This window comes from Anser cygnoides, chromosome 5 (genome assembly GCF_040182565.1).
Source record: "Anser cygnoides isolate HZ-2024a breed goose chromosome 5, Taihu_goose_T2T_genome, whole genome shotgun sequence".
Taxonomy (NCBI): Eukaryota; Metazoa; Chordata; class Aves; order Anseriformes; family Anatidae; genus Anser; species Anser cygnoides.
In genome coordinates this window covers 18163376-18178217 of record NC_089877.1, presented here as the reverse complement: position 1 = coordinate 18178217, position 14842 = coordinate 18163376, and the positions used below count along the sequence as shown (strand labels likewise).

General features: G+C 35.1%; 1 protein-coding gene across 4 annotated transcripts in view; it reads right to left on the bottom strand.

Annotated features, from left to right (window-relative positions):
• SHANK2 (SH3 and multiple ankyrin repeat domains 2) overlaps window positions 1-14842 on the bottom strand; it is a 352436-nt gene that overhangs the window by 258155 nt on the left and 79439 nt on the right. For all 4 annotated transcript variants that reach the window (XM_066997187.1, XM_066997188.1, XM_066997190.1 and 1 more), the window contains exon 12: window positions 12485-12551. In XM_066997187.1, the coding sequence (XP_066853288.1) occupies window positions 12485-12551 (67 nt within the window). The remainder of the gene's footprint in view (window positions 1-12484; window positions 12552-14842) is intronic.

The following is a 14842-nucleotide window of genomic DNA, read 5'->3' as shown; positions in this document are numbered from 1 at the left end:
GAAAAGGAAAAGGAAAAGGAAAAGGAAAAGGAAAAGGAAAAGGAAAAGGAAAAGGAAAAGGAAAAGGAAAAGGAAAAGGAAAAGGAAAAGGAAAAGGAAAAGGAAAAGGAAAAGGAAAAGGAAAAGGAAAAGGAAAAGGAAAAGGAAACGGAAAAGGAAACGGAAAAGGAAACGGAAAAGGAAACGGAAAAGGAGACTCAAACCAGCAAGCAAGCTGACAGTCAGCACTTGAAAGGCTTTTTCTGAAGCAACAAATAATTTCTTCAGGATAAATAAATGATTTGTATTAAATTATAGATTTCATAAGGTACATTTAAAAGTGAAAACACACCAGAGTTCATGTTTAATTTCACTATCGCAGATGTTCTAAAGAGATGTAAGAGGCAGTTTACCAAGTAGGAAATGTTGTAATACAAAAGATTATATATAGAGAAAGGAAATTTATCAAGTAAGAGAACACTTTAGATGGAGGAATTAAGGTCATTTTACTTTCCTTATTTCTAAAAAACAAACAGCTAGAATGATAGTTTTAAGCCAGTATTTTTGCTAGAGTACTGAGGTCCTAATCTACTGGTGTTAGCAGAAATAAATATATTTAAAAGTAAATATATTTATGTCTAATTGGCTAACTTGGGAAGTGAAGAAATTAAAATTGACATTCCTTACGACATATGCCATCCATAAATTCTGTTGTATATTATTATGTTAAGAAATAACTTACATTTTCAACTATTCCTGAAAACACACAAAGCTAGATAACACAATTTCTCTGACATCTTTTAAAAAAGGTAACTGCAACAAATAGCATATATATTCTTTAGGACTACCATGTGTGACTGGAGAGAACCATGGAAACTAGAAAAACAGACATCCAACTGATTCAGCAACCCTCAAAACTGCAAAATATGGAAAACATCATCAAAAACATTTTTGTCAATGAACTGAACATCTGGCAATGAAACAAACAAACAAACAAAAAATCTCCAAACATCAGCTCATTAAAATAGAGACGGAATGACAGAAAAAGTTCAAGAAGTTTCAACTGCCTTGACCCCCTGAGAACTCTGTCCAAGATCCTAAGACCTGGTTTAAACACTCAGGAAGTGTTTACTCTTAAGGTACCTTCCACAGTGTGACAAAACCTTGACTACAAAAGATAAAGCTTGTTGCAAACTCCAAGGGGAAGGCTGTCAACTCAGACATGGGAACACCAGTCTATGAGATTGAGATATAAACAGAGTAACAACAACAGCGTGAAATATTGTGAGCAGTGTGAAATACAGTGTGAAATATTACACTCATTACGAAGCAGCATGCTTCAAAGCCTATCCCTTTATCAAGCCTCATCTGTAATTTGACAACAAATGGTCTTCTCTGAGGACACTGTTTCCTTTTGAAGAGACAGCATATTACAAGATCAATTTTCACTGAAATTCTGACATTAATAACATGATATTAAAATCAGATTATTCATAAAATACTAAAACAAATTTCTTCAGTGAAGCTTGGGTTCTTAAAGTAAATTTCCAAACCACTGTATATTGAATGGATAACAGAACATCAACTGAATTTTGATAAATAATCTTGTCTGGAAGAAAACCAGTATGTTTAGCTGTTAAGAACAAGGGTAAAATTATATAAATTTAGCATAATAGACAGAGGAGCTCCAAGTAAGGGAGTCACTGAAGCGTAAAAAATCTGTTCAAAATGGAAGATATTAACAATTACTGAAAAGCGTAGCTTGAAAAGGTTATTTGAACCATTCTAAAAGAAAAATGTTATCCCTGACAATCACTAAGCTCATACAAATGCTTAGCGAATTATTTTATGATTGGCAATGAAAGCAAGTTGCTTCTGCATTTGGAAGGCTGTCCTTATCCAAATCCAATTAGTCCATAGGAGATGTTCCTTTTCACAGGTAGAAGTCATATTGAACCTGATTATTTTCAATAACATACCCATTAATATATACATTGGCAGATAAGAAGACATATTTAGAAGTTACAGATCCACCTTCTTTCCTATAGCCTTAAGTTTGTATAATACAGGTAGTCTCATTAAGGAAAAGAAATCACTGGGTGCAGAATAAGGCCTGTGATGAAGTCCTCAGTATAAGAATGTACATTACATACAAGTTTGTTTCTTTTTCACTTCCTTTATTTTTCAGTCAATATCTGTTTATACTTTGGGAAATACAGGAAATTTCTTCAGGAAGAACTCCTGATTACTCTTGCCTATCTCTACTTTTTCTTTTCTTTTTAATCACTACCATTTATTTCATGTTCTTTCATCTCTTGTTTCTGTGTTCTTACCATTGTAAATGGGAGAAATAGAAAGCCATGGGATTCTGTACACATCTATTTCTCCATTTGGCCTACATCTATTTTTGACATGACTTCACTGCTTCATTGTTTGAAATCCTGTGTAGTGTTCAGCACAATCTTAGAGAGCTCTTGAGTCTCACGCTGAAAAGCGTTCTAAAGAAAATGTGTTAGCTTTTCAGGAATACTAGAACTCTCTGTACAATACTTCAATTTTCCTTCTGTACTGTCCCTTACTGGGCTGTCTCATATCTGCACTGAAGAATTCCTGCCTCATTTTTTTAGGTGTGGGCCTTCTAATATTCTGATATTGGTACTGCCATCCAAATAAACCTGTTTTATTTTATCTACATACACATACATACACACACACATATATATATAAATAATGATTAAAATGCACATACTTCCTCGGGGTATACCCTCCTTAAAAAAATTAAAAATAAAAAAAAAAAAAGCAATTACAGAAAGTATAGTGATACAGATTTTAATGGACACTGCAATAAGTTAGCACCAAGACACTTAAAATTACGATAATATTGATCAAACAGCAATAGAAAATGCTAGCAAATTACATGATTGTTTCTTTTATGCTAAATTGAATTGAACTTCGTTCAGGTTCTACATCTACCTACCCACAGTTTTTTCTCTCTAATAGTTTAGATCTGCATCTTGTTGCTAAAATGGGAGTGTCTATTAAAAAAAAAAAAAATCAGGGGACAACAGAAATGTTGTCCCAGAACACAGTAGAGTCATGAAGACTGAGCTATACTCAAAGTCCAGCATGTACAGCTGACAAGCTGGTGTTAGAAACAAGATAAATTTGTTTAATGAAGGAGTTACCAACTCTAGAAAAATTCACAAATGCATCCAATGCCATCAGACAGCAAGACTCAGTTACAGTTTTCCAAATCCCATCTATCCATTGTTGCAGGTTTTAAACAAGAAAAAATGTTTTTTCTAGTTATAATCCAGTTCCAGCAAGAATTAGTTAATACAAATTCTGTAATCTGCACTATGGAGAAGGTCAGACTGAATGATCACACTAAATCTCTTCCAGCTTTAGGATCTGTGACCTATAAAATTGAGCCAGAGATCACTGAACAAATTTCATGTCCCATATAAATTCAAAAGTACTACTTTCTTCTTAGATCCCCTAAGCCTAATTCAACATATTCTGGTTTCTGGCCTTGCCTCTGAAGGCACCCTGGGGCAGGATTATGCATCTGATCTAGATGCATGATCTAGCCAGGAAAGATGAGCTCCCAAAGGACGGGTTGCCTGCTTACCACTTCCAGTAGCTCCAATGGAGCTGCAGGGGCTTAGAACAGGATCTGGCCTTCAGCTGGAACAATTCAGTTGAACACTTCAGGCCTCAGTGCTGCACTTTAGTGAAAATAGAACTGCAACAGCTGCTTACACAGAGGTGAATTTCACTTGCAGGGAGTAACCGAAAATCATTATCGTAAGTTCTAGTTCAGTTAAAATATTAGTTCAAAATTTCAGCATTCGAGATGTCTGGGGTATTTGCTGTCTGCTTATAATATGACCCTTGATCTGCCTATTTGGCTCAATGGCATTATCCTTTTATGCATTTCACCAGAATTGTTGAGGATAGTATAATCTACTCAATTACTTTATTTATTGTAAAGCAAGAAATTACTCTTACTCATTTCATAACCTGCTCAATATCCAAAAATACATTCTGCTTTGTCTCCAGTCAGAGCAATTATCCCTGGTATACTTGAATCATTTTTCCTACTGATTATGCTTTAAGGCTTTCTTTCTTCTTCTTTTTTTTTTTTTTTTTTTCTCCCGGCATAATGCTAGCGACACTATTTGTCTGCTTGTTTTTTAATTCATCAGCTTGCATTAGTTCTTTACACAGGCTACAATTTCGCTTCCCTGAACACTACCTCAGAATTCTCAAGCCAGTGAAAGCTATTAAAAACAAAATCAAAAAGTAAAGAATAAAAAGAGAGAGGAGTGGAGAAAGGACTATGCATTACGGCATGCTTTAAGGACTTGGGGAGGTAACTGACCCAGCTCCATGATGGAACAGCACACAGGAATATTACAAAAAAAAAAAAAAAATCAGTGTCCAGCTGGTGGATATAATGGTCCCAGCCTAGAGTGAGCAGAGAAGGTGAGCAGCATTTCTCTTGATCTGGAGCTAGCAGACAAAGACCTATCTAGAAGCCAGCCAAGGAAGAAGTGAGCACTGAGGGACGCTTTGGTCCAAACATGACAAATGGGGCAAGACCCAAAGACATACCAATTGTATCCACACTTCCCTTCCACCTGTGCTCTGCCATCCTCCCAGACATTTCCAGGAGGAAGATGGGGATAAGCCAGCCAGCCTTGCACGACATATACCCACTGCTCAGACCACAAAGCTCTTGCACGAAATGAAAACTATCTCAAGGGCACTGAAGATAGCCTGGGGTTCCTCTGGTAGTTTATTTTTTGCTCGGTTACAAGGCTCGTCTCGTTCAGTCTGTAAAATAAACTCTTAACAGGAGCAGCTGTGGCAATCATTCCCTACCTGGTAGGTGGCAAGAACACGCTACAGACTGGTTTACAGAACCAGACCACATCACTCTACAATCTATAGTACTTATATTAGCAGTTACATGTCAACATTTCTCTCCTTAGTTTCCTGCTCAGAATTTAAAGTAAGCTTTAAGAAATCACAGGCTATGGCCAAGTACTACATGATTTGCAATACTTTGCTCTGCCTACAGTTTCACATCGGATAGTTTAGAAGCTCTGATCTACAAAGCCCATAGAAAAATCAAATGTATGAATATACACAGAACTACACAATTTCAAAGGCCAAGAAGAACAATCCACTTCTGGAAATTAAGCTTAAACTTTGAAATAAAACTAAACAGTTACTGCACTATTTTGTGCTAATACATATGCAGAAAAAAAAAATACCTGTGATCAAAGGGAAAAAAAACTACTGTAAGTTTTTCAAGCCCTGGCCTACATTCCAGTATGTAATTACATTAAAAGATAATAATTCCCAGTTTTCCAATTTGTTTGCTACTGCATACCATGACTGAACATATGACATTCTATTCCTTGTAACCCTTTGGAGAAAAACAGATATATAATAGCAACAAATTTATTGCACACCACTCAATATTTATTGGGTTACAACTCATCATAGAAATTGTTAATGTAAAGCTTTTTTTTTTTCCTATGGACATGAGAAATAATCATTCATTTCACATAAGTATTTAAAATAAACTGGAAAAGGGAACATAGGATTATGTCAATCTCTCACACAATATGCATTTAAAATGTTGGCAATGTAGATCTCAGTGTCATTGGTATCCTGATTACACTAACATCATCCCTTTTCCGTGTTAAAATGCCTAATAGCATATGAAACAGGTTAATGTTACTCCCATTCAAATGACAAATGCACAAAGCTGTAATACATGCTTGTGTCCCTTTTGCTTCTATTAAGTAACATGAGATAAAAATAGAACTAGTCTCATGCTGCTGACAGTTTTGTGGATTTTTAAGTCTTTTGACTTACTGCCCTTTCTTGTTTCTGCTTTTATCTTTCTCAGTATGATTTCTCCTAACTTGAGAAGTATTCTTCAGACATTTGATTTATGAAAATCAAAATTACGAAAAGGTTCCCAAAACCAAAATAAATAAGTAAACAAGCAGAATATTCATTGGGCTGGCTAGCATTTAATTGAAAAAAAAAATACACTTGCAGCTGAAATAAATAAATTAATTAATAAACCAAGAATGCTGACCTCAATCATTCTGATCTAATTAAAGAAAAGGGGTTAGAAAAGCAGTTTTACCACAAACCCACTAGTATCCTTGTCTTTTAAAAGACCCGTTTTGCTCATTCTACAATAAAATGCATGTTTCTTAAGCTATTTACAGTCAAAATTCCAATAAAATAAATATTTTTAGTCATATTTTACTCATGAAAAATGTTTGATATAAAAGCAATTGCCCTGTGTGGAATATGTATATTTTAAAGGAAAAGCCTCCTATATTAGCAGACTTGCAAAATTAAAGAAAAAAAAAAAAAGAAAATCCATGCGAAAGCACAGGCAAACCATCACATACACATATCTCTGCATAATTATAGAGGAATACAGGAACTCTGACTTGAAACCTAGCAACAGTATCCAAGTATTAGTTAGTCTGCTAATCAACTACCAAAACTCACACACCAGCTCAACGTGTTTCATTTTTCAAAAACAAAAAGCAAACAAAAATAAAGCAAAAGAATCCTATCGCTTCTAGCATCAGCGCTGCTGAAGGATAAGATGAACAATATAAAACAAACCTTGTTCACTTGAAGAAGAACAACCCATGTCATTTAATCCATCTGAAAATTCATCTCATCACAAAGAACCAAGGCAAAAGACATTTAAAAATAGGCTATCCAAGTCAAAGGATTATCAACTTGCAACATACTTAATATCTGCATATCTGTACCTAATGAAAGCTTCAATATTACATATATGATTGTTTTTTGTACCTCCATTCTATAGAAGCCATAGTAAATTCTATATAGCAAATGCTTCCTAAATCTGCTGTGCTCATTTACTCACAGACAGCTGCAGGCTGGATGAAAACAATCAGGGATTAACTTCTCTATTCATCACATCTTTTAATCCATTATTTTCTCTTAGTTTGCAATAAATAAATGCATGAAGTTAAATAAATTATAAATGTACTGTAAATAGTAGAAATAAAATTTAAAAAAAAGGAAGTTTAAAAAGGGACATTATTTTTTTTCAGTGGTGTGGTACTGCCATACAGTACATGAGGAGTGTATGTAGTGTCTTCCTGAGTGCAGCAAAGAATAGTCACTTTGCTCTAAGATACTTCTGGGTTCCCAAGACTTTCATAATAAGTGATAATTAGAATAAGTTGCTTTTACATTGTTATTATTCCTTACGAAACTAATTTAGGGGCTTGATTAATTGAAATAATCTGAGAAACCATACTAAGTATTTCATACTGCTTGTAAAGCAAGTTTCTAAGTACCTTATGGTAATAGGTTTTCTTGCTTTATGAAAAATATTATTTTCATTTGTTTCAAATAGGATTACTTTAAAAATGATAGGGCAATTTGTATTCAACTTTGGCATGTCTGTCAAAAAACAACAAAGGGATTCACTGATGTTTAGAACTTCATAAAAGAAATAAATACAATTAAATCTGTATCTATTTTTTAATCTCTTACTGATATCCTTTTTTCCTCTCTTCGGAATCCTTTATTTTTATATATGTTTTGGTCTTGCAAATCAGTACCATCTCCATCAAATAAGACTGATGCAAACATTCCCTGTTAATGACAGCAAGGTGTCCGTTACTGTACTAAGCCACAGGAATTATCCGCAAGGCTTTTTTCTCCATTTGTTTCTGAAAATTGCAGCACCAAGTCAAAAAACAGTTATCTGCACTGAATAGTTTTCATGCCACAGTTTCAACAGACTGCTCACCCAGATACCTAATGTAAAGATTAAGTGGCAGCTGATGGTGGGAAGAGCAGCAAGGTAGGAAAGAAACAACTTGCTGATAGAAGACAGAGCATGTGTGAGAGAACCCACACAATGCTGAGCATTCAGAGGAAAAGGTCAATTTTTTTTAATAGGACAGAATAGCTAACAGATTTCATATTAGTACCATGGCTAAGCGGAAGCAGGTTTATTGAAACTCCAGTTTGCTGGGAGGGACAAGGGCTTAGAGCCAAAGAGGAATATAAGTACTTAAATTACAACACTGTCTGAATGTTTAACTTTCTGTAAATCAGAGTCATGAAAATAATGACCAAGTTTGGATTCTGGGTCTCCCCCTTCTACGGGTCATCCCACATTTTCTCATAAACTTCCTGTGTTAAATCAGTCAAGAGATAGAGGGCTGCACCCACCCGTGGCAAGAATGTGGTGGACATCAGGCTTTCTCCAGACTGAAGGAATGATGGAGAGAGGGAGAAGGGGTGAAGGGAGGGAAGGGTGGAGCGAGAACAATTGCCGCACATGCTCTTCAATCACAGTGCTGGTGCTTAAATCTGTCTCAGTGTACGTCTACCAGCTCTGACCTCTCCTGATAGTTTTGAAACCCTGAATGACTTTATCTGTCTTTAAACACCCTCAGCTTAGCCAACTGAGTGGTCTCTATAGCACAATTTTATGTAGCTGAAAACTTTCCTGGCAAAATGTCCTCTCTCCACATTTACTGGATATTCCTTGGACAACTCAGGTTGCCAATGGCACATACATACTCTGTTCTGGATACAACCATTATTTCATTTGCTTCTATAAAAGGAAAATGGACATAATTCATCTCTCTGACTAAAAGTATACGCTCATATTGGCCCTAGGTAGATACTTTAATCTGGCAAGATCTGAGTGATAGAAACAGCCATTACACACCTTAGAACATCCCCCTCTTTCAGTCAGATGTCACATTACTTTAGTAACATGGGTCATCATTTTTGCCTTTTATGACTCTAAAATAGATATTATTACATTTTCTTCTTTTTACAGTATAGAGTCAAGTCTTACAATTATCATATAAACAGAAAAGCTTATTTTATATTTGCCTGTTTGTTCATAATTTCAACATATTTGTCTAATATAAGTGCGTCATAATTAAATAAAAAGGAAGGGCAATCTCTGTAGGAATTGATCTGTATCTGAGATTTTTGAATTTTTAGAGGGGCAAAGATTTAGTAGTTCTGCTGTAAATTAGTATTTTCTACTGCTAGAGGATACCCTGGTCGTTTTTTACTTGAGCTGCTTCTCTATGATCTTCAACAATGAGGACAGACTTAGCACTACATTTTGGCACAGATTCAGGCCAGGAAAAAAAGGGGGAAAAAAAGAAAAGAGAAAAAAAAAAGTCTCCCTTTAAGACATGCAGTTCAGCCACTTCTTGAGGCTGAACAATCCTAGACTTTGTGTATGGCTTAAAATAGTATCCTACTCTAAAAGCCAATGAAATATAATTGTCAGACAAAGGTGGAATAGATAACGAGTGATAGACCCAGTACTTAAGCATGCAAATGTATTTATGTAGAGCTCTTATGGACTAGTGCATTGAGATGTAGTGCTCCTGCTGCTGGCACGCTGCAGCCTCATCCCATTACTGCATAGGCAGCAGTCTCCTCCTCCTGTGGAAAGGCTGAGCTATGATCTCTGCCACTGAACAAAGCAGCTCATTCACGGCAATGCATGGCACAGGACCATGAATCATAAGCATTACATTACTGCTGTTAGATCCTTATAATTGCAGTTTTGGCAACAACACTTGAAACAGCTTTGTGACTACTGACAAACTGGAAGACACCCACATAATACCTTCTGCATTGAAAGTACAAGTGACTTCCTACTGCAATAGCTTGGGACAACAAAATTATCTAAGAATAATGTTAATTAGCTCATGTCAAAACAGATGGACACTGATAATGTAGTTCCTCACTGTGTAAGATTAGAGATTTTAAGCAAATATTATTTTCTAAATTTCAGATACTTCAGTTTGAGAAATGTAAAAACTTGTTTCTGTCAACAGATAAAAAAATAACTGTTCTTGAAACTACTAAGTTAAGTCCAGTTTCCAGCTACTCTAGCCAGTTAAAATTTTCCCATCCTCGAGATGACACACTTAGGAAAGCAGGTAGATTCATTCTGAAAAAAATATTATTGTTATTTCTATTACTTTGTTGCATAATAGGCTTCCATTTTAAAAGTATCTATAGCTAAAGATACTGTATGACGATCACTAAAAGTCAAAATATTAGGTCAGAAATCTTCCAAGAGCAATGTGGACATTCTTTCCAATACATCACCAACCCCTCTGCCAACAAATGCTTTTGTGAATAATCACAAATATCATCAACAATCTTACTATTAAATGATTGAACACCACATCATCTACCATCTAAAACTTCCATAGGAAAAGGGGACACACACAAAGTTGTATATATTCCAAAGAATTTCCCAAAGTTGTAGCTTATTGATTATTAAATAGGTCTAAAATAATAACGAGGCTTTATGAACTCATTTAATATCAAAATTCAATACCTAACCAAAAATACACCTTCTGAAAGTGTATTTCATGAAAAATGGAAGCTTTAGGATACTTCTCTAGCTCTTTGCTATTTCTTGCCACTCTGTTGCCTCTGTGCTCTAAGAAGGTGCATTAATCAAAAGTTGTATGTTGGAATACATCCAAAACTATAGGAATATAGCAGATAACCAAACTGGTAAGGTAAGTAAAAGTCAAGTTTTTGAAGTTGAAGTGCTGAACATAGTTTTGCACATTCTTCATTATGCTAGCTATCAGGTTTTCTGCTCAGGGTATTGTTGTTTGATTCATTTATTTTTTATTTGGGAAACATTCAAGAAATAGATATTTTGATGCATTCAGTTCTGCCTAAAGCAAAAGCCATGTGGTTATCATTTCTTTCCTGAACTAAGTCTCATCCATCTACTTTTTAACTAAATTCCAGTTTCTCTCATACATTAATACAACTTGGAAATGGCACCGGTCAGGGGGAAGGAGAAGCAGTATAAAACTGAACAGTCAGAGAGGAATGACTTCAGCATGAATATGGCTTTATGTAATCCGACTTAGAGGCTACAGTCAATAAGTGTACTGTGAGCATTACTTACATTTTACAGTTACTTATGCCAAAAGTGTACACATAGTTAACACCAGCAAGTCATTCCTTCACTAGACTTTTTTTTTTTCCTTGTACATAACTATTTTTAAGAGAAAGAATGCACTTAGAAAAACAAGATGCAACAGTTTGCATTGCCTATGTGCAGCACTTTTTCTGCACTGGCTGTACAGGCAAGCCAAAGAACCAAGAACTAGCACAGCAGAAATAATGGGGACCATTTGAATCTAAGCAATCTTTTCCTTTCACTTCAAGATCATCAAAAAGTTTTTAAAATCATTAGCCATATGTAAATATAAACACAAAGATTCTTACCATATTAGGAATAGCTGGTTCATTTCTAAATCAACTGTTTACATCAGACTATTTGTAAATACAGAAGGAAGACATCTTATATGGAAAGGAACTACCCCGCTATGTCAGGTAAAAATCTTACAAACTCACTATGAACTGCAGAAACATAACTTTTATGCAAAACTTTTATGCAATTTCTTCACTTCTCTCAAAGCATACTGCAAAGACTTAAAAGTATCACAATGCTACTAGAATACACATTATTGTGCCAAATTTTAAACTATGTCCCTGCAGAGCATGTGGAACTAGGCAGGGAAAGAGAAGAGAGACCTTAATCTAGAACAGTTCTTTCACAGTCCTATGTTGTATGTGAGCTGACCTAGTTTTCCACATAAATTAAACACTAACAAGTCTTAGACATACATCATCGAATTAAATCAGTGCAGACAACTATATAGACCTTCCTACTTCACAATGAATGCCTTTTTTAGAGCAACTTCAGGATGTTCCTACAGAGTTTTATTTGACTTCAGCTAAAGGATTTAAATTTATTTTAATTAAACTGGGTTAGAAATCGCTTTTTTGAAATCTTTGTTTTAATGGCAAAACACAGTATGTAAAAAGTTCTTTAAATAACCTTAAGGTTTTTTTTTTGTTGTTGTTGTTAATAGACCTTAATGCCTGTCATTTGGAACTGCTCTAGACTTAATCCAGTCTCACACACCACCCTCACTGAGGGGAAAAGATTTTATAGATAATAGTTTCTGCCATATATGTCTTCAGTTCCAGAGAAGGATCTTAATCTTCTTCTGACCAATTATTTGTACTCAAGAGCTTCTCTGGTACGATGCAAAAGTTCAAAACAGCTTGCAGGAGCCAATTTAGCTCTGCTTCATATGGACACATGTATTTAATCTGTTAGAAACTGGTTAATTCATACTCATGAAACATCTATGACTTGCATTATTTCAAATTTATATCAAAATTACTTTTTTTTCAGAGCATATTTTGAAAACATTTTATCTTTTTCTCCTGCCTGCGTTTTTTTTAAGGAAAAGTTACTTCTAAAATCTTCCTGAAACGATACCGTCACTAGCCCTGTAATCATATCGCACATTGAATGATATTAACTTCTTTATAAAATCTTGGTTTTAAAATGTGTAACATTTTCAGTGTTTTCAAATATTTTGCTTACCAATATCAGCTTCCCTGTGGTTCTTGATATATTCAGCGAGCTCAAAATTTCCCGCTATTATAGCCACCTGAAGGATTGCAAAATAGTTACCATTAATATATTGTCATAATTTAAGTAGAAAAATATGTATGTTACATTATTTACAAACAACACACATATATTTTCATTTTGCAGAATGGAGTAACTGTTTGCTTCTTGGACATTTCCACTTCCATTCTGCTACTACTGCACACAATGCATTTCTGAAGCAATGCTAAGAAATGATATCACCACCTACCAAAAGCAGCATGACATGTCCCCCAGTTACACATTTGCTAAGGCTTCTTTGCTCATGGAAGTCTCAGGTGACCGCTAGAAGAGCTATGGAGCTTTTCATGTTGTGGTAGTCAAAATCAGCAGTGCACATTAAATACAGCATTTCCAGCGCTTTCAGCACTATACTGATGTGTGGAGAATTGCCCAATGGCAGGCTCTGATATGTTTAAGATATATTTTTTTCCTTTAATTGCTTCTGCCTTGCTCCTTACCTGAACAATGAAGCAGGAGCTGCAGTGCAATGTACATGGGATAATCAGGAAGGAAATACCAAAAACTACAAGTAGACAGGTATCACCAAGACAGCAAAGATGACTACAAAGGAGAAACTGCAAAAGTTTATGCATATATATAGAATTTAAAGTATTTTAATAACTACACTTCTAAAATAATCTTTTTCTTTTTCATGTATTTCCTGACCACCACAGATGTGTAACTGTCTATTCCAAGTTCTCATATAAATGAACTCAAAAAGAGAAACATCTCCAGTGGATATGATGAGGAAGGTGATTTGCTTATACTCTTGCTATCTCCTCCTTTTTTCTCCTCCTTGTCCTATTTTGCCCTGGATATTCAGCAATTCCTTTTTCTGCATCCATTTTGCAGCTTTCTTTCCACCCAGTGTCACTGTGGCTTTCCTAATGTTGGTAACAGGGATAAGCTGTGCTCACCTTTCCCACTGGAGCTTCTGCATAAATAGGGTGCAGGCAAAAAGCAAAAACAAATGAAAAAAAAAAAAGGCAAAAAACCAAAAACACCTTATTTAAGGACTCCCCTGGATATAGGGCTACTGTCAATCATGAGAAATGATAGAAAATCTCAGGAAAATTCTGAACTCATTACCAAGAAAGATTATCTGCTCATCTGAACCACTCCACAAATCTGGGGGATGAAGAATAATAAAAAGGAAGAAATGTTCTTAGGGAGCTGTATGAGGTACAGTTAACATCAGTAATATTTTTTAATATAAGTTTATTTTTGCTCTCACTGAAGCAAATTTCTTTGAAGGGCCAATTCTATTTACTATTAACTGAATCAAAATAATATCAAAGTCCTCAAAAATGAAGACTATATACAAGCAACAAGATACAGACAGAAAATATTGACTATTATGTATGTAAGAGTTTACAAATCTGCTTTAAATGGTAGACTTGGTCATGTTCAGTACATCCATTTCATTTAAAATAAAAATACTTCCACATATTTTCTTTGCTTTTTCTTCTGCACTGATTATTTACAGTATGCCTCATTGTGCCATTAGTGCATCTTGTGCAGGCCTCAGAGTGGATTTACATATATCCTACTGCAGTGTTGGAACAGGTCTCATCAAAATGCAGTCTATTGACTATTAGCTATTGACTATGCAGTCTAATGACTATTAGCTGCAGGAATGGGTAACTCAGAAAAGTGAACTCACTGCAAAACTTAAAAATAGATGGGGATTGATGACACTCAGATTATTATGTTATTCTCCATTTTACAGTCCTTCTGGTGAGCTCATTTTAAAGCATTTCTTTAGATCTGGAACTCCCATTGTATGGGAGTCCTTATGACTGAAGCCATCACACATGAAACCTTTCTGTATGCAGTTCTAGAAATCTTTGCAAAAGGACACAGATCCAAATAAATGTTTTCACATACAGTGGAGTAATCTCTGATTTATCTCTTGGTCCTAAGCAAGCAGAAGTTGGTTTAAGGAGAGACAGGCTGATTTAGTTCAGATTGTAAAGTCTACTGGCTAGTAAAGTACAAGCAAGCCTTCAAAAAATTACCGTGTTTTAAGAATAATACAGTATCAGAATGATTTTCTATTTAAATTTTTTTAAGCTTTACTTGGTATCAGTTGAATATAGAATTTATTATGTTTATGTCCTGAATCCAAGGTGTGTGATCCCCCACTCTCACACCCCCAGCCCCCCCTTCATATTACTACTTTTAGGTTCTGCTGTTTTTCTTTGTGAATTGTTTATTTCATTACAAAATTCTCTCCAGCATAAAGGGTAAATATAGCAATTAAGTTTGTTTCTCATTTCAAGGGTATGT